This window comes from Haemorhous mexicanus, chromosome 5 (assembly GCF_027477595.1).
Source record: "Haemorhous mexicanus isolate bHaeMex1 chromosome 5, bHaeMex1.pri, whole genome shotgun sequence".
Taxonomy (NCBI): domain Eukaryota; kingdom Metazoa; phylum Chordata; class Aves; order Passeriformes; family Fringillidae; genus Haemorhous; species Haemorhous mexicanus.
The window spans coordinates 26,952,523-26,973,111 of record NC_082345.1 but is presented as its reverse complement, the minus strand read 5'-3'; the positions used below and the strand labels follow the sequence as shown (position 1 = coordinate 26,973,111).

Sequence of the window (20,589 nt, the reverse complement as noted above, 5' to 3'; positions counted from 1 at the left end):
TATGTTTGTACTTGTAGTTGCTTAATTTAGTTCAGTTCTTCCAGGCTTTCCAGTAGAATTGACAGATTTGAGGAAAGGTAGGAGGTTTGGGCTGTCTGTCCTTCCTCAAACCCCACTTGTGAATGTTATGTGTTTGCCTGGAAACCTGGTGGATTTGTAGCATTTATGTGAAGACCTTAAGGCCATGTCTTCAGGAAACCTTTTGTGTAGATAAAAGGTTTAGCTTTACGCAGGTTTTTAGGTACCTGCCTTTTGTTTTCCCTTGATAGAATGCAAGGCATTAAGTTTAACTTAATCTGTAGCGGGCCCTTATATTTCTTGGACAGCTTTGCTAGCTCTGTATGTTCCAACAATAAAGTAAGTTGCTTCTAGAATATTGCAGTTGTGTTACCTGTTAATACTCTGTTTTCCAATATAGAAAGGGCATAGTGTTGTATTAAGAATATTGCTAAATACAGTAGAAATAGGGTAGAGTTATTTGGGTGCACGTTTATGATGGAATTCCAGTCTGCAGAACAAACCGACTCTTGGGTGAAACCTTCCCTTCACACAAGAGGGACAAAAGCCCAAAGAACAGCAGTAATGGGGGTCTGTGTCCTGTTTGAGGCATTCCTCCCAAAAGTTCATGGACCTGATTGTGTGGTCACTTTTTGTGTAATTGTTCCCTGGATTTGTAAAGCTGTTCCTGCCTGCTTCAGTGACAGGAGATAGCCAGTGACCTGTGTACACCTTAATTCTAAATTAAGGCCTGAGTCTTTTGTACGTAGGAGTGTGTCACAGGTGAGTTATTAAGAGTGTATCAACGTGGGTGTAAGTAAAAACATTTTATTAATGATTAAATGATGATCAAAGATAATTAATTGACACCTAAATGAAAAGGGAATGATGATAGAATTGTTATTAAGCAATAATTGAACAGTAATTAAACAGTGATTTAACAATGTTTTAAATTATTGTTTAAACAATTATTTACACTCTGGTCAAACACTCTACTACTTACTGTACATCTAATAATTAAGCTATAGCTAGATTTATAAAAGCTGCAGCAAGTATACAATATACTTTAAGGCTTAACGTAAAATGTCACTTTCCTCATTATAGATCTCAGATGTTTGTAAGGGGGTTTTCAACCTCAAGCATTAACCTTAAGAGCCATCCCTGTCTGAGGGGGACATCATTGCTGAGCAGCCTGCTGCTGTACAGGAGAGCCTAGGGGGTTCATGGGGCCTACAGGCATTTATTTCCATGTTAAAATGTCTGACTCGTAGTCAGAGCCCCTTTGGTGTATGTGCAGGTGTGCAGCTGTAGCAGTTTCTGTCTAGTCTGAGCTCAGGCTGGTGCTGATCTCCTGATAAGAGAGGCCTGAACTCTTTGTTCCTAGATAAGATACAGCTTAGGATGATTGTTGAGGTTTGCACTGCAGGGATGATTTCAGCCAGGTCTCCTTTTGGTGAACCAAAGTACTGTCACTCAGTCAGAAGGGGTGCATCCAGCACAGGGATCTTACATTATATATATAAAAAAAAAATTGGTCTATCAGTGGTATCAGCATTGTCTAAAAGAATTGTAGTCTCTTAGGTTGCTGGTAGCAGCATCTAAAGTCTGAGTACAGGAATGTGCTGGAGCACTGCACTGGAAAATTATTTTTGTCCAACCGAAGCAGCTGGATTAGGTAGAGTAGCCTGTGTTCTTTATACCTGCCCTCCCTCAGAGAAAATAATGGGATTTTCCTCACAGAAGGGTAGAGACAAGAGGTCTGTTAACAGCCACCTAATGAAGGAACATCTCAAAAGGGAATGCCTTACCCAATTGTGTGATAGAAACTCTTGGGAAGAGTGTAATGTTACAACTGCCCTGTCCTTGTTTAAGCGATGGATGGTATGGTGATTCCTACCATAGATGTAAGCACTAGGGGCTCTTGCACCTCAAACAAGAGGCAGCTGGGGAGTTGAGGCTGAAGGACTGGGAATTGCAATTATGGAGAAAAAGTTATGAAGTTATTCTTTCTTTCAGAAAGAGAGAACAAGATATGATGGAGTAACAATAGAAACCAAAGAGCCCAGGAGTAACATGATACAAAGCTAAAATTCATTCCTATCTTTAATTATAGTCTTTTTCTGAAGTATAGGTGAAGCTAACAAAAGGGGAGTGATTATTAACATGGACAAAACCTTGAAGGAATCTGGAAATCAGTATAAGACATGAGAATGGCAAAAAACCCAGCAGGATATGGACAGACGCGGGGATCATCTCCCAAGTGCTGTTCTGAATTGGGGCATGTCCAAACTCATTTAATTTCCTCAGCTCCTTCATATATGTGGAACCTCTCCTACAGAAAAGTTTAAAAGGAGTCTGTAGGATATTTTCCCAAACTGTGTGTCTGATAGCCTTGTCTCTGTGTGCCCTCACTGCAGTGAGCCTCGGCTCCCCTGTGCTTTGGCCAGCTACCTGTGTCTAATGCTGTCTTGCCAGGACTTCTCACTCCAGCCCCACCTGCCACAGGAGATGCTCTGTTTTTAGTGGTGTGCTTCAGCTGCAGGCTCTCAGCATGATAGCAAAGGAGGAGCAAGAGCTTGCAGACTGGGAAAAGGAGTAAACAAAACAGAATAATAGAATTGTTTAGTTTGGAAAAGACCTCTTAGTTTGAGTCCAACCACAAACCCAGCACTGCCACATCCACCACTAAACCACGTCCCCAGGTGCAATATCTACATGTCTTGTAAATACCGCTGGGGATAGTGACTCAACCACTTCCCTGGACAGTCTGTTCTAGTGCTGGCTAACGCCTTCATTAAAGAATTTCTTCCTAATATCCAGTATAAACCTCCCCTGGCGAACTTGAGGCTGTTCTTTCCTGTAGCTTCTTTGCTGGGAGAAGAGGCCGACCAACACCTTGCTACAACGTCCTTTGATGTCCTTTAACGTGTAGAGTGCAATAAGATCCTCCCAAAGGTCCTTTTCTCCGGGCTAAAGATCCCCTGGTGCTTGAAAATGCATCAGACTCGATGGATCCACATGGAATAAGAAGAAATTATTGTCTAGAAAAAATGTTACTTTGAAGAGACCAGACTTTAGGTAGGTAGAAGGGACTGCAGTTAGCAAAAAGCAGAATCAGAATGTGAAGTTCAGTATTTCTTCCTCGTTGTAATTAAATGCTTGTGTTAAATGTTTGGGAAAGGGAATCACAGAATCCCAAAAGGAGTCATGTTGGAAAGGGACCGCAGTGGGTCCGGCCTCCCCGTTTGACCAGGGTCATCTCAGGGTTGTGCTTCTGGGTCTTTTTCAACTCAGACTGTTCTGTGACTCTCAAGTGAAATGGCTAAAAAAAAATGTATAAAAGAGGAAATAATGGCCCTATTGCTATTAAATATGGCACAGGATTGTGTTCAGAGGGTTCTTGAACATCTTCAGTGAGGGAGATTCCACAACCTCTCTGAGCAATCTATTCCCGTGTGTGGTCACTACATACTAAAGAAATTCTTCCTCATATTCAGGTGGAATTTCATGTACATCACCTTCTGCCCGTTGTCCTATTGCTCTTGTCCTATTGCTTGGCACCACCGGGAAGAGAAGAGCCTGTATCCCTCCTCTCCCCACCCTCCCTTCAGATGCCGATAGCCACTGATGAGGTCTCTTCTCGAAGAGAAGCGAAGCTGCTGGTGAAAAGGCGCTATTGTAGTTACAGAAGAAGGACCAGGAACGCCTTTCCCGAGCGCCCTGACGCTGGATTTCCCTGAAAATCCCCCCGGCCGATCCCACTCTCCTCCGCCGTTCCCCCGCCCCGGGGCGGGCACGGGGCGGGGCCGCAGGCGCACGTGACAGGGCGGGAGCCATGGCGGGCGTGGGGGCGGCGCGCGGCAGCCCAGAGCTGGCCGGGGCCGGGGGGCCGCCGGGCCGCGCGGAGCAGCAGCCACAGCCACAGCCACAGCCACAGCCAAGAGCCGCCGCGATGTCCTCCGTCGCCTCCTACGAGAGCCTGGTGCACGCCGTGTCCGGCGCCGTGGTGAGCGAGCGGGCGGGGGGCCCGGGGGCCGGCGGGCGGAGCGGCCGTGCCGGCCTGGCGGGGGGCGCGGGCCGCGGGCAGCCTTTGTTCGGCCGGGACGGGCCAGGGAAGCGGCGCGGGGCTCGGCCGGGCTGGAGGCCGGCGCCGGGCCTGAGCAGCCGGAGCCACCTCTGAGCCAGCGGGAGCTGCCCCTCAGAAAGCCGGGTTGACGCAGCCGAAGCTGGGCATCCCTTCAGCGGCGAAAATGTAAGCTCGGGCAGAGGGGCAGCACCTCAGCTGTGCGATCCGAGAGCTGCACCAAGCATCGTCCTCCTGCCACCGCTTCAGAGGAGCTTAGGGAGCTGCGGAGGGTGAGGCAGCGCATAGGCGCTAGTCAAAATGTAAAGCGGGCACAGTGCAGCCGGAGGAGGTTTGTGTCGATCGCTGAATTTCATTTTTCATGTGGTGCTTGTAAATTAAAAAGTCGCATTTAATTTGTGTAGATTTCCTAGTGTGCCCAGCCCTTGAATTTTTCTTTTCAGAGTGCTAGCTCAAAAAGTGACTCAGCCTTCTGCTTCCAACAGATTAAGAATTTTAGTGCATGTAGCATGTTGGATTGGGCATACTGAAGGATAGAAAGAACTCCTCGTGTCTCCTATGGGATGAAAGTTGCTAAGTGTTATTGAACGACAAACACTGGAACAGGCTGCCCAGGGAGGTCATGGAGTCTCTCTCTCTGGGGACATTCAGAACCCACCTGGATGCATTACTGTGTCACCTGCTCTGGGTGGCATTGCTTTGGTGGGGGGGTGGAATTAGACTGGGTCATCTCCAGGGGCTCCTTCCAACCCTGACAATTCAGTGATTCTGTTATAAACGCTGATTCTAAAAGGAAAAACAAGGCTTTATGGGATGTTTTTGTTTTATTATAAATAAACACAAGATTTTTTCTTGCTCTTTAAATTGTTTTAAGTCTGCTTACTTAAACATCAAAGGCAGTGGGGACTTTGTTTCCACTTTCAAAAACTGGAGCTTTCTCAAATGATCTCATTATTGAAATACTACCCATTTTCCTTTTGCTGGCTTCTACAGAAGTCTGTGATACTTTCTAGACCTTGCTGTTAGCTTCTCCCTTCAAATACAGGTTGCTGTAGTCAGGCTGTGCCCCTGAACAAAGTTTGTGATGTGAACCAAGCTTATAAATCCAGCCATAGACTCAGAATTGTGTTGAGCTAATGCATCAGAAGCACATGTCAGACTGCAACATGATAACTTTTGTTTGTATTCTAATATACTGAAAGCTGATATACCTTCTAGGCAACCTAGTCAAATTTGAGATGAAGGAATAGTTTTGTGAACAGTAAAAAAATAACCAACACAAAAAGGTGCTTGATTTCCTGTGAACTTTCATTGAATTACCTAAGTATTCTTTAACTCTGCATATAGCTACAACACAATCTTCCTGTTGCAAAAGCTAGAGGGGTGAGAATTTTATGGGAGTATTATAGAGCCGTCAGGCTGCTTCATTGGCTGAATGGTGGCTGAAAAACAGCAGTTAAACTTTTTTTGTGTGTTTCACATTTTTTGTAATTACTATTTTTTTATAAATCCAAGCTTCAGGCTGTGGTCCTGCACGCGTCTTTTTGTCAGCAGTCACCTCAGGCCATTTATTCTGGCCACCTCTTGGCTACTGCACAGTTGTTTATTGGGTGCTATGACTGGTCAGTGAGCTGATGTGACTGAAGAAGTAGCCCAGTGGAAAAAGTTGGTTTTCTGCCAGACTAGTTTCTGTGTCTGCATCATTGTGTAGTGCCCAGAAAGTTATGCCACCAGATTGGAGGAGGCAGGGGTGCAAATACCATTGACCAAGAGCTGGGATTACACAGACCAGCCTGTACCTGTCCCTGTGATTATTCAGTGGTAATATGACTTGGCAAACTACCAAGATCCAGTGCTGACAGGGCGGTGGTGGGAAGGCTGACAGTGAAGCCTCACCCTTCCAGCAGTGCAGGGTAATACATGGCAGCATCTGTTTTGCACTCACTAGTATAATTTTACCTGCTGGTCTCAATGCAGATTAGCAAGGAATCTGAGTCCCTCTTGAGGGCTTCTGTTGTTGGGGAAAGGACTGGTCCTGATTATCCCTCTTTTCCTTTCTTCTAGCCATCTTCTCTATGATGCTTCTGGCAGCCTCCTCATCATGTAGTTGAGTTGTTCCAAACCTAGGAGAAAAGTAACTTGGCTTTTCTATTTCCCTCAATTTAGCAAAAGAAGGGGAGAGGGTACAAATTGGTTTTTATGTGCCATGATCTGTTAGGTCAATTTAGTTGTCTCATGACATTCTCTTGAACTATAGTTCCATTTAAGTTTTAAGCCAGTTTGGCAGTCAAGCCCTGGAACAGGCTGCTGAGAGGGGTGGTCAGTGCCCCATGCCTGGCAGTGTTTAAGAGGCATTTGGGAAATGCACTTAACACGCTTTAGCTTTTGGTCAGCCCTGAAGTGGGGTGGGGGCAGCAGGACTAGGTGATCATTGCAGATCCTTTCCATCTGAAATAGACTATTCTGTGTCTTCTGGCCACACATCCATTGTGTCCTGTGTGACACTACCTGACTGTTCCCTCCTTTCCAGTTTCTAATTTTGAGTGCAAGTGTGTGTGTGTGTTGCTGCATAATGTTTTGCATTGAGACGAGGATCCAGGATAAATCTCACTTTGGGAGGATGGAAGCAGGGGAAGGCTGGAAGTTGTAGTGACTGTGCAGTTCTTGCTCTGTGCGTAGGTGTAACTGCGTTTTGAGGTTGTCTTCAATTGCAGTAATGCGGCTCCCATTAGGAGGAGCATTATGGCTCTTTCTGGCACTTTTTTTTTGTGCTGGCACTAACCTTCTAACTGAGGTATACTTTTTAGAAATATTCAGTCAGATGGGTTCATTAATCTACTTGCTCTCCAGCTGGGTACATGGTAGGTGAGAATGATAAAACACAGGAGTAGTACATGGGAGAGCAGAATGAACTGTTTTGGCAAGAGCCCAAAGGAAATGGGTTAAAATAACCAGGTAATTGTGTCCAAGTCTTACATATGCTGCCTAGTGTTAAAAAAACTGGAGAAACTGAAGTCTGGTTACGACTTCAACCCAGAATTGTTTCAGTGTGGAAACATTACCAGAAAATTGATCCTCTGTTGCTGGTTAGAGAGCTAGGTCCAAGCAGCCTGCTGAGGAGCTGGAGTACTTCCAGAGGCAAAGCTCACTTAAATGTATGGCATAAGACAGCTGTAGAAAAGCTCAAGTCACACTGTGCACTGTAGTTTAAAATGCAGCATTGAGTGACTTGCTGTATCCCAGGCCTTCCTAGCATTTAAACAGTTTGCATGACTGCTAATAGAAGAGGTGCCACAGCTTTAGCAGCCACCTGATGCATGGAAAACAGGTTTACATCAAGCTAGGGCCTTTTTGAGGCTAATAGGAGGTAGAGAAAGTTCAATGTTTATTTTCTGATGCCACTAGATCAACTTCCAGGCTTCAAAAACTTTCTCTTTTGACAAAAAGCTTTTAATGGTTTTAATTTTAGCTTGATCTAATGCAAGAGAAAAATATCCCTAATTTAAATAAGTATGGGACAAAAAATGTGTTATGTGTGGAGTTTATTCCCTTTTTAAACTTACTAATCAGACTGATTTGTGGGCAAGAAGTGAAGGGTTATGAAGAGTCTAGCAGGCACTGTATAAGCAACTGATACACTATGCAGCCAGTTTATTTTGTTTTTCAGGGCAGTATGACTGCAATGACTGTATTTTTTCCTTTGGATACAGCTAGACTTAGACTTCAGGGTAAGTGTTAAAATCTAGTTTCTTTGTACAACGGCATTTCTGTTCATCTTGGCCTGGGCACTTGTAAGGGTGGTTGTAGTGGGGATGGTCTACATGAACAAGAGTCTTACTTGTGTCACAGTAGCACTGTTTTTCCAGCTAAAGTTAATTCTTCCTTTTGAAAGTTGGGCAACCTTTTAATTAGCTGAAAAGGCTGTGTGCTGGATGACTTTTAAATGATTATCAAAGACCAAAGACAAAAACAAAGATGCAAGATTGCATAGGATTATATTTGTGTGGTATTGTTTTTGGCTGCTGAGAACACTTCAAAATGCAGGGGCAATATAATGAAAAACAGGTCTAGAATTATTCAGAGGGTGGTTTAAAGGGAAAAGCCAGGGTTAGAATTGGGATTAGGTATGTCTAATGTTTACAGAAATGCATCTGGAATATGAACTGTGTTCTGACACTCTATCTTCTAATCTAAAGTCACAGACTCAGCAAGCATTTTAGAACTATGGCTAAAGCTCTGTTAAGAGCTGGAGGCAGATTATTAGCCGTGTTGTCAGAAGTATGTGGTTGAGAAATGAATAGTTTTCAATGCAGGAAGAGACTGCCTTGCTAAGGCTTAGCTGCTTGCAGATGAGCTGTAGGAGATTGCTCTGCTACTGGTGCTAGTCTGCTGTCCAAGGAATAATTTTGAGAGCAGTTAGGCAGGCCCAATTCTAGCTCTCTCCCTAAGGGGAATGTACTTTTAGTTCATGTCACACCTATTAGGAACTGGTGATTATGGATACTCTGGAGCACAACAGAACCTGTCAGTCTGAGGAAGAATAAAAAAAGGAAGTAGCCTTACCTAGCAAATCAAAATAAGGAGAAATAGGGTATTTCTATCCTTTATGAGGAAGAAGAAACATGTGCTTGTAGGGTATATTCAGAATTGCAAGGATAAGGACTTGAAAAAGAGTGCTAAATATTTGAATAACTTAAAAGTTTGATTGTTTTGCTTTCCAGTTGATGAGAAGCGGAAGTCAAAGACAACACCGGCCGTCCTTTTGGAAATAATCAAAGAAGAAGGCCTGTGAGTAGATACTGATTTTCTGTTTGTCTTCATGGAGATAAGCTCTAAAACTAATTTGAATATGCTTTTAAAGTGGAACACTTAGCCTGTATCTGTGTGGACAGATTTTTATTCCAAATTGAAATGTCTCCACACAAGTGTGATATGACTTGCATAATCTTATGTGTTCATCTTTAGCTAACTAGGATTAACTTTCTTGAGCACCTTATGCAATTGATCTGTATAGTGATGTAACTGTGCCTTCATTAGTGAGGGAGCTGTGCCTCCTCAGAAATGCAAATGTACCTTCATATACCTGATCAGCCAGCTTTGTCTGCCTGGATTCTTGGGTGTGTCCATTTCTCAATAACCAAGATGAAACTCCTGGATAACTGAGCCACTTTCAAGAGAACTGAGACATGTTTCTCAGTTGGAAGGTTTTTATTTTCTCCTCAGCATGTAGAAGTAAACAACAACACTTTATGCTGGTGGGATTCAACATCTGTCTAAAAGCAGTTATCTTTCAGCTGTGCTGTGCTTTAGTATTTGTCATAGTCTGAGCTGAGCTGGCTGGGAAAAACAGTTTTATGTCTGGCCTCGTTAGAAGTATTTTCCTAATGGAATCCCTGGAACTCCTAAGTAGATGAGTACTTCCAGGACATTAAAGCTGACAAAAGTTTAACTTGGCCCATAATGCTGTGTCACCTTTGAACTTGGGCAGATGTATGCATGAGGAGTTCTCTGCCAGCTGATCTCTCTTGTTCACATTCCCACATTACTTCTGTCACATGAGGGTGGCAAGTAAACTTCAATTAAAAAAAAAAGAAAGTTAAAAAAGTAAATGTTAAAAAAAAGAAGTTTAAGTTAAAAGTTAAAAAAGAAAAATGATGTAATTAACTGAGGGGGAAAGACTGCAAAAGTGGTCATCCTACTTTGCCTGTGAAAGAGAAAAATCAGTAGCTCTGGCAAGAGAGGAACATTGCTTCTTCCAAAGGTATTGAAAAGGCCTGGCAAAGCCATGGTACTAATTTAGAGAAGTGTCTGAAGTAACAAAAAAAAGTCCAAACAACAACAAATCTGAAATATGACGTGAAATCATAAACATCTTGTTCACATTAGCTTGTAGAGTCTTGTCTCATTGCCATACTTTTTGAGACTGCTTCTCTCATTTAGATAAAGCAAATAGGTTGAGCTAAAGGACTTGCTGCAAAAGTTTATCAAACAGCTTCTTCCCTGCACTTCCATCCTTTTCTAAGTGATCTGAAAGGTGTTCACAAGTGTACACCAGGTTTTTCTCAAGATTGCAATGAATCATGGATGCTACTATTGACAACTTAAGTCATTAAAATAAACTCATGGGTTTTGTTTTAGTTTCATGTTTTGTACTACAGGATATTTCATTTGAAAATCATCAGAAGTCATTCTTAATAAATCAACCAAGCCCAAACTAACACTCAGTTAGAGGACATGAACCCTAGAAGATGTTTCTCTCTTTCTTTTCCAGCACAGAAGAGATAGGTAATATAGAAATTGTTTTGATTTGGCTTATGAATAACTGCATAGTCAGTTAATTTGTAACTGTATGGTTAGCTAACTTCAGTAGCAGTTGTAACAAGATGTGTTCCCAGCTCCATGGGAGGGAGGAGCACTCCATGGATTTGAGATGAAAAAGTAGCATTTACATTTTAAGAAAAGTCAGATGTGTTTACCAGCCTTGCATCTTTTACAGTCTTATTAGAGATCCTTAAATTCTACATACTCCCAGTATTTAATGAATTCTTAAGAGCCTCCATAGTTACTGCTGTTGGGGTAATTTTTTATGCTTTTAACATAATACCAGCTCTCTACCCGTTCTGTGCAACTCCAGTGAAGGTGTGTATCATTATCTTTTTTTGATGTGTTGTAGAACATGTTGGGAATGTGTGACAGCTCTCGAAGTGTCCCTGTTTTACAGGATCATCAGGCCTGTCAGAGAAGGGAGCTTTGTTAAGCAGATGTTATGAAATCATTCCTAAATCAAGACAGGTTTAGATGATAATTCAGTTTTTTGTCTGTGATTAATCTAGTTAAATTTACCTAGGTAATGTCTTTTTCTTACTTACCTGACTGATTTGCCCTAGATTTTACAGTAAGGCATTTGTTAGAAATTCTTCCCACCTGTGTATCTTCTGTCCCCAGGTTGCATCCTTTGCCAAACTCTCTTAGGAGGAGTATATGAATTTCAGTAACTAGTGTTCAATTTTTAAATTTTGTGTGAGAATCCAGATACTTGACTCCTGAGTAAGGAAAAAAAGTATGGTTTGTTACCATTGCTGATAAAGACACATCTTAGTAGTACTTCCTGTAGTCTACAGCATTGTGTCTCTAGGATCCTCCACCAACGCATAAAATCAGCCAGATCACATAAATACTTCACTGATTCTTACTGTGACTTTTTGCTCTCCATTAGGTTGGCACCATATCGAGGATGGTTTCCTGTTATCTCCAGCCTTTGCTGCTCCAATTTTGTTTATTTTTATACATTTAATAGTCTTAAAGCCCTTTGGGTCAAAGGTCAGCATTCAACCACTGGAAAAGACTTGGTGCTTGGGGTTGTTGCAGGTAATACTCTAAAATCTCCATTTTGTCAAGAAAGTATTTTTGGTATATTCTATCTAATGATTTTCTTTATAAGTCCTTTGGTGGCCACACTGAGTGCTCACTCAGTGCTTCACACTTTATGCAGACTTACTTCTTTCTGATTGCTCCTCTGTGTCATCCCTGCCTCCTAAGGAGATGCATAAACCATTCCTGTTGTGAATTCTGGCACAAAGCACAGTGCTCTTGTGGCTTAGGATGATATTTGTGTCTGATGTGGTGCTTACCATGTATCTAAGCATCAGCACTAAGATGCTGAAGACAAGTGGCAGGGAGAGGTAGAGGTGATAGTTGGGTTTTTTCCAGAGGAAAAGATATATGCCAATTCTGAATTAATTTTAATTACAGTAAGAAATTTTAATGTAAGCATATGGGTGTCAGTTTCCAGACATGGTTTTGGGTTGTCACCTGAAAGTGATGGGAAGTTCCTAGATGTATGCAGGTCCAGTGGGACCATATGCTCTTTTTTATTCTGTCCTCTTATGTGAATGCTGCAGTGCCTTCTTTGAAGGGATGATAACATTTGTGACTTTTCTAGCACACCCAGTGTGAAAAGTTACCACTGTGGGCTTTGTGTTTGCTAGTGATATTCTTCAGGGACTCTTGCTCATGCAAATGCATAGAATCAAGCTAATTTAAAAAAACCCAAAAAACAACCTGTAAAAAAGACCCCTGGGTTTGGGGTTTTTTTGGGGGTTGGGGAGGAGTTGATAGTTTCTTATACTTTCAGCACAGGTATAATGACTAAATAGCTGGTGGAAGTAAGGAAGGAAATTTTTAAGCTGCCTATATGTCTGTGGTAAAATTCCATATATTTTGGAACAAAGGCTACAGGAATTAGGGTATGAATTATTTACTTTTCCCATATGCTGTGTTGGTTTTATTCCCTCTTCCTACCAGAAATTTCAGTAGCATATGAATCAGGGGGAGAAAAGGGGATAAGAAAACATTTCAAATCTTCTGTTTCATGCTGATTTTCTTTGTGCTGTTTTGTGTTAGGAGTGGTGAATGTACTCCTGACCACCCCTCTCTGGGTAGTGAACACACGCCTGAAGCTGCAGGGAGCAAAATTCAGAAATGAAGACATTGTACCAACCAATTACAGAGGCATAATAGGTAAGCACCTGTTGTTGTCTTCAACCAAAGAGAAGTTCATGAAATGAAATGTATCAAGGAGTTCGAAGACTTTCATTCATGTAACTGATTTCACCCTGTAATCTCTAGGCTACTCTGTCACTTTGCAGTCACTGAGTGTTACAGGAAACCGGACTTGGCTATTTGTGATGGTAATTAAGAGTTTGCAGTGTGCACTCATGTAACTAAAATACCTTTTGCAGGGGCAGATGTGTTATCATACAGATAATGGAGCAGTAGGGAGCCCCATGAAGTGGTAGCTGGGAGTCTGAGTTTGGACAGTCTGAAAATTAAACTTCACTCACCCTAATCTCTTAATTACTCACATGTTCAGGCTGTCCTTCTTTTAAAACCAACCAACCAAATAATATTACTGTTATTTTGAAGAAGGTTTGGAAGACCTTGATGTGGATGCCACACTTGGGAAAAAAAAAAAAAGAGGGGGCTGCCTGAGCAGATGATTAGTTTTGTTTATGTTAATGGTGATGCAAACAAGATCCTCCTTTGTCACTACCTTTCTCTTAACATCTGGATTAAAATGGAAATTTAATTAAAAATACTTGCATAAAGGACTGTAGTGGATTTTTATACACTTCTAATATTAGGTTTTAAGAGTAACTTCTCACATCTTTTATATTCTGAGTTTTGTACTCAAAATATTAATGATTTTTTTCCTCACCTTTTGTCTCAGATGCCTTTCATCAAATAGTCCGAGATGAAGGAGTCTTAGCTCTGTGGAATGGTACTTTCCCCTCCTTGCTGCTGGTCTTCAATCCTGCCATACAGTTTATGTTTTATGAAGGCTTTAAACGAAAGCTGTTGAAAAAGCAGCTGCAAGTGAGTATGTTTTGAGGCCAGATGTTGAACATGCTCTGTTACAAGACAGGTTTTTTGATATGCATCATTTGAACAAATTCAGAATATGGGTTTGGTTTTGGTTGTAGTATTTTCAAGTGTTTTTTTGAATTAGTGTGTCTAAAAAGGGTTCAGCATCATGAAATGAGAGGGGAGTCTTTCATGTCCCTAGGGAAGAGATTCCTGTAATTAATTCTTCTACCTGTAAAAATAGAACTGAACCTCTTGTCCACATTTCCTTGCATATGTTCACAGGTCTTGATTAAAAGTAGAGATTTCAATTCTAATGAGTCTTTTATAAGTATTTACATATTGACTGTTTTGAAGTCTGCTTTTAACCCTTTTTGCAGTAAATAATAACCCTTTTTTTTTCTTGAAGACCTCAATTTTTCAATGTAATTTTTCTAGGGATGGACACTAGAATTAAATGTTGCAATAGCATTGCAACCATTCCTTCCTGATTTTCTAAACAGAAGTGCAGTTGCTTTTCTGTCCCTGCTTTATACTGCTCTTCTTTTTCCTTATTCTTTTTCCTTGTCTGTATCAGATATAGAATCTCAGCTGAACTCATGTTCCTTTTACGTTCCAGCAAACTGGAAAGCATTTGTATTACGTTTTCAGATAATGTCATAATGTAATATATCTTTAAGATGCTTTGCTGTTAATTTGTGATTTTAGAATGTTAGGTTATACCAGTATGTTACCAAGCCATCTGTTTTTTCCCCAAGACATAGTGAGATTATTTTTACATGAGATTTTATATCATCAGTGAGGCTTGGGTTTTTTACTCTTTAGTTAATACTGCAGCTGTAGCACCCCATTTGTACCTGATGGATCTATTCTGTTACATTATGCACATTTTTTTAATGATGAGCTTAGCTTCCATCTGCATTGTTATTTTCTTGTTGGCTAATAACATACTTATTTATGTATTTATTTCTTGTATTTCTTTTAAATTACTTAGTTCCACCTTAAATTAGGACATTTCTTTGTCCATGGTCAGTGAAGAGGGGATATAATTTTTTTTTCCAGCTAAGAATGGTAATTTTTATTCTGAAAAACATTTTTCTTCCTATTTGGTCGTTTCCTGGTTGTCCTAAATATATCAGGTTGACCTTTTTAAAAATGTGCATGTGTAAATGAATTTTGGATTGCAATCAATATATTTTAGAATATATTTTGAGCATATTTTGATTTGGGCATCTACTTATGTTCAGTGATTAATTCTCACTATTAGACTGAGATGCACTGTAATCAGCATAGGCTGTAACAATGTATTTGGTGCATCCTGCAGCTTTGGAGCTGAGGGTGGGCTTCAGCAGGGGTTCTTAACTCAAAGGGGATGAGATTTTTAGCCTATGGCATCAAGACTAAAATTCTGCCTGGGAGTGTAGTGGTTATGTCTCAGAAATACAGAGTGATGTTCAAGGAATCTTTCAAAGTCACATTTTCACAAGCACTGTATGACTTTTTTGTTTCACTGTTGCAAAAACTGAGATGCTTAGTGATTGATGGTATGTTTAAATGATACTTCCTTATCTTTTGTCTACTCTTGGTGCTTTGAAGGGGTCTAATTGTATGGCCTTATATCAACAGTAGTCTAGTTATATTGAGAAATGCAAAAACAGGTAGAATTTACAAATAAACTTAAGATGTGGTAAAGTAAGTTAGTTGAACCATAACCAGCTCTTTAAAATGAGAAGACCTGAGATTTCATGAAATCTTTATGCCAACCATCCTTAGATAATCTGGTAGCAGGTACCAGTACAGAATCCCCAAGTACAAATGGGTAAGTGGCTGTTTTGGTACTATGCGGAAGTAAATTTGTTCTTTATCTATTGACCAGCTCACATCTTTGGATGCTTTTGTCATTGGTGCAGTAGCCAAAGCAGTTGCCACCACCCTCACTTATCCTCTGCAGACAGTACAGTCAATTCTGCGGGTAAGTCATCATTTCATTTCGTGGCAACTCTGCCTCTGACTTGGTCTGTATCATGCAAGCCTTGTTCACATGGCTTGTTTTTATTTGTGTTAATTGTTTTGGGAGGCATTTTTCCCAGTGCAGGTCACTGATTAGAATGGCTTTCCTCTTTGCTTTTGACTGAGCTTGATATACTGGTGCACATTTGTTTCAAGTTGCTGGTAGGATTGCCAGTGTATTGTATTGGTACAGTGTCCCACAGAAACTGATGCATTGTATTGCTTTTAGGCACTGCAAAAATGTACATTTACTTCTTGGAATATAAATGGAAAATGTGTCAAGTGGGAAGTTAAAATTAAATCTTCTAAAACCAGTCTGTTTCCAGATGACCTATGGTAATTAAAAAAAAAAAAAAAGTTCTTTTCATAGGTTTTGTTGTTCAGATGATGGTCTGACCTTGTCAATGTCCAGAATGTGATTCATCAGGGGAAGCTGAGCTCCCTCATAAATAATATCCTTAACCACTTGCCTGGCCATGTAGGCTAATTGTAGTGGTAATGGAAACACTTGCATTTATTCTGACTTGCAATTTGTACATAGGCTGGATAATGCTGCTGCTTTCAGAGTGTACCAATGTTATTGTAATATTGACACAAGACAAAACTGGGGAGTTAGGAGGGAAGGAGACCTGGCCATGTGTAAGCATATTGTACTTTAATTTGTGTGTTTTAAACTCTGTAGCAGTTAAATATTAATAAAGTGTTTCCTACATGAAATATATTTTCCTAAGTAAGGAGGAGCCTTAACTTGCTTCTACAGTAAAGCCATTGTGTATGTTCTAAAACTTGGACAAATTTGGAGATTGAGTTGAATTACTGAAAACAAGCCTTCCATGCTAAGAGTATCACTTTTCAGATCTTTCTAATAAGGGAATTTTCATGTTAATTGTTCATCTGGAAAAAGTAATTTTCAAGCAAGTTTTGTAATAATTTCTAACTCTCTAGTTAGAGTGTAATAAATGTATCTTGATTTTTCATAACCTGTAAAAAGGTAATTAGGATGCTATGTTTCAAAGCAAGAGGATTTGAATATACTTACTGTGTAATTTTTATCAGCAGTCATCTTTTCTGAAGTTTTCATAATTTTTGATCAGCTGAACTGGTGCTTTCTTTCAAAGCCTTATCCTGTTTTAACAGCCTGGACACATCTTAGTAGTAGCTAAACTAATAACACAGACTTCTGTTACTGGAGTGGCAGATACAGGAAAACATTTAAGCAAAAATAGCTCTGTTTGGATAAGTTGCAGCATCAGTCTGTTTTTAATTTGTGATGCTCCTGTTTCCTCCTGGTGTGAAGGAGAGCTGGAAGGAAAGTTGGAGTGCTCTGTTTTAGCCTGAGCATTGCACAGCAGTGCAGCAGAACAGTGCAACACAGAACAGCTTCAGCCCTCATTCCTTTCCATGGTTCTTAGACAAGTGGTTACAGTCTTGAGGCTTCATGTGTTTTCTGTCTCCATTTAGCTTTTTGAACAAAATTCTTCTGACTATTAATTACAGTGTAAAAAGGAAAAAAAAAAAAAAATCCACTGCCAGTCCATCCCTGTGATGATGGGGAGCACAAGGACCTTGTCTCTAGTTCTGCAGTCACTAGGGGTGATGTCTGTCTCTTTGCTCTATGAAAGAATAGCCAGGAGCCCTGAACACATCTTTTGAGGACAGCAGAAATGTATGTCTGTGACATCTGTGCTGTCCAGTTCAGACTTGCTATATTTTGTGATGTCTTTTCTAATCTAAAGTTGGCATTGTTCTAGTTGATGAAGTTTGTCACTCACACTAAGTGATGTTAACAAAGAAGGTTATGAGTAAAGGCTTAGTATTTTCAGAACTAATATTCTGCATTAAAAAAAAAGTTGGAGGTTCTTTTTAAAACAATCTTAGCAGATTTGCACACAAACTAATACAAGCTCAATATAATTCATATAAACTTACACATCGTAACTAAGTTCTGTCATCAAACTAGTACAGAACTTTTTCTTTTTTTTTTTTAACAAACTTTTAGAAGCTTACTCTTTTTTAGAACTTATTGGGGATCTTTGGAATAAAGTCTCTACACGTTTGCTTTCAACTCTTTGGCACAGTTCTCTTCTTACTGTCACATAATGAACAGTTATCCTGTGTAATTGACAGTGGTAGCAGCTTCCAGCTTTTCCATTTGGTATTCCTTCTCCCAGTCATTAAAACTATGTGACACTGGTGTTACTCATTATGCAGTGAAACTATTCTTTGGCCTATGTGTCAGTAAAGAGCAGATAAATTAAATTTGCCAATTAAATGGTACAGCAATACCATTAATGTTCTCAGTGATCCCAGAAGAAAAAGTTCTCTTTAAAATGGAAGTCTTTTTCCTCTGTCATAGAGAATGCTAATCCCTTTGGGAAGTCTTCTGCAGTAAACACTCAAGTGTTAACATCCTAGTGAAAAATTAGTGATTTTCTTCTCTCTTAATGACCCTTTGTAGTACAAAAATTGTCCAGTGGTGGACAAAAAAGGAGAATGAGGCACCTAATGGTGGTGTAGTGTGGAAGCCTGTGCGTAATGTGGGCAGTGACTGACACTGCAACTTGGAACCTAGTTAGCAATTTCTGGGGAGTGTGTCTGAGTCTGTGATAATAGTTCTTAACACTGATTTGTCAATATCAAATGGGTAGTTGCTGATGAAAAGATTGTGGATTTTGAATGTGTATTTACCTAATAACAGGAGATTTCCATTAGCGTTCTCATGCTGCTGTTTCCACCCAAGTTATTAAAACACATAGGAAAGGAACCTGTATCATCCTAGCATTCTCTTAAAATTTCTGCTGCCTAAATCAGCTGGCATACTTTACCTACTGTCAATGGTAATTTCTTACACATAATAGTAGTTGCCTCAACATGTTCTGGGAAAAATCTCTTCCAACATGCAGTTACTCAAGTTCACTGTTCTTAACACAGAAGGTTAATACAATCTTCAAAAGCTATTAGGCTGTGCTGTTACAAATACAAGTGTACCAACTCTTGTATATTAATAATTCATAGCTACAGCTTGCTGGCAGTACTGTCAACCTGTATCAGATAAAAGTATCAATGCTTGAAAAGGAGTTGCTGAAATTGCTAGTTTTATTCTACAGCAGCAACTATCATGCCTACTGAATACCAGCTTGGGCATAAGCAAGTGTAGTGAGTAAAAAGAAATATTATTTATGTCAGGTAGGTAGATGAAACAATTTTGAGTTCTTCCACAGCAGTTCACACATAAGTGCTCCGAGACCATTGCTGGGCAGATGAATTGTGTGTTTGACTATGCAGTCTCAATGTAGTAATGATTTGCAGGTGTGTGAGGGTCTGAATCTTTGTGAAGTCAAAGCTGAGAAAGCCAGAAAGAACTTGCTTTGAGTGTCATATCCCTACTAAGACTCTGCAAATTATGCTGTTGAGATCTTGAAAACTGCTTCCTCCAGAGCAACTGAAAGACAGGAAATATTTGTTAGAATCCATTTTAAAACCAAACTAAATTACAGTAGCACGTACAGTTTTAATGTTTGCAGTGTGAGCTTTGGCCTCTGTTCTCTGCTGGTAGTTATGTAATGTGGAAAATGTTTAAAGAGGTTTAGGGTAGGCTCTCCAGATTTCATGCATGTATGATGTTCTCTGCCAAGCACAGTGGGGAAACAGTACAGCAAAATACTCTTCCTTTTTTTCAGTTTGGACGTCACAGGTTGAACCCAGAGAACCGAACACTGGGCAGCCTTAGAAATGTTCTTTACCTTCTTCAACAGAGAGTGAGGTGAGCTTTCCCATTTTATTTCTCCTCCCATAATAGAGAAGACTTGAATATTACTAATATTGTGAAACTGTTGCTGGGTCTGGATTTTATTTCCTTTTGTCTCTTTTAAACTTGACATTTGAGTCAACCTGGTTTTTGTAATATATTGTAGAGTAAGCCCATAAACCCAGATTCTCCTAAATGTCTGTACAGTAAGTGACATCAAGGATACACATGGATATTAATTCATTTCATCTCTCAACTTGAAAAGAAGCAGGTTTCTTGCACAAAAGACCTTAAATTTCTGCAGAATTTTTTCTTTAAAATATTACTAACATAGCTGGCTTAAGGTCAATAATGGGTTTAAGATTCCTACAGATGGTCATTAACTTGTGATATTGATTCTTCTTTGTAGTGTACTGATTGACTTACAGAAAGCTATTCATGCTTGTTTTCTTGTTTGTTTTTCTTTCTCCTCCTTAGGCGTTTTGGAATAGTGGGACTCTACAAAGGCCTTGAAGCAAAGCTCCTGCAGACAGTCCTTACTGCTGCTCTTATGTTTCTGGTGTATGAGAAACTGACTGCAGCAACCTTCACAGTCATGGGATTAAAGCCCTCGCGCAGACATTGAAGAGGAACCTATGCCAAAGATTCTGGGCTCTAGAAAGCACATTCCATTTCTGAGACCTGGCTGGGTTAACAAAGGGTCCTCACTTTCTCTGCCTCTCTTTATAGCCACCTTTATCTCCAGTATTTGGAGAAATCTGGAATATGCTCTATAGGACCTGTTGCCACGAATTCAGGGACAGCCCATTCCCTATTGTTCTGTGTACTCACCGTGTTAAGAAAAAAAACCAGAGACCTTATTTAAGCACTTGACTTGAAATTTAAACTATTATGTGATTTGGTTATTTGGTTGATATTCTTGGCAAGAATGACTATCTCTCACTATACTTTCTTCTTTGCCCTCAACTATTCTTGTATCTTCTGTCAGCAGCTGGTGGGGCTGGTTTTGTGTTATTTTCCTTGACCTGTGTTTGTCACTTCATATTTGGTTCATTAAAATAATTCATAAAGAATAACATTTTTGGTATGGTTTTCTTTTACCTGCAAGTATGTTTATGGCACAGGGTCTGATGTTGCCCCCAAATACTTGGTGCTGAGGTCTCTGAAGTGCTGGAATGGATATTACCAGTGAGTGTGCAATCTGTCTTTTTGAATCCAGCTGTTTTGAATCTTGAAAATTTTGAATGCGGGTACTGGCTAGATTGGAGGAAGATAACCTTTTGCTTTTTCAAGCTGAGTCCCTCAAGCTGCCTCAAGAAAATGGGCTTGCTACAGAAATACATGATGTTTTGTGCCCTGTTCTTTGTGAGAGTATGTGAATTCACTC

The 20,589-nt window shown here is 40.3% G+C and overlaps 1 protein-coding gene across 1 annotated transcript; it reads left to right on the top strand.

Moving 5' to 3' along the window:
• The first annotated feature begins 3,841 nt into the window (after positions 1–3,841).
• SLC25A17 (solute carrier family 25 member 17) lies at positions 3,842–20,278 on the top strand. Its single transcript, XM_059846506.1, has 9 exons — positions 3,842–4,003; positions 7,749–7,809; positions 8,803–8,869; positions 11,298–11,449; positions 12,485–12,601; positions 13,311–13,456; positions 15,321–15,416; positions 19,135–19,217; positions 19,680–20,278. Exons 1-9 carry the CDS (start codon positions 3,950–3,952, stop codon positions 19,825–19,827), a joined length of 924 nt encoding a protein of 307 aa, XP_059702489.1. The 5' UTR covers positions 3,842–3,949; the 3' UTR covers positions 19,828–20,278.
• The last annotated feature ends 311 nt before the right edge of the window (positions 20,279–20,589 follow it).

What these genes read in the sequence shown, in the direction of transcription:
- SLC25A17 (XM_059846506.1), top strand. Translation starts at nt 3,950, where the DNA reads ATGTCCTCCGTCGCCTCCTACGAGAGCCTGGTGCACGCCGTGTCCGGC. An exon ending in ACGCCGTGTCCGGCGCCGTG is followed by an intron (nt 4,004 to 7,748) that starts GTGAGCGAGCGG and finishes TTTGTTTTTCAG; the next exon opens with GGCAGTATGACTGCAATGAC. An exon ending in ATAATCAAAGAAGAAGGCCT is followed by an intron (nt 8,870 to 11,297) that starts GTGAGTAGATAC and finishes GCTCTCCATTAG; the next exon opens with GTTGGCACCATATCGAGGAT.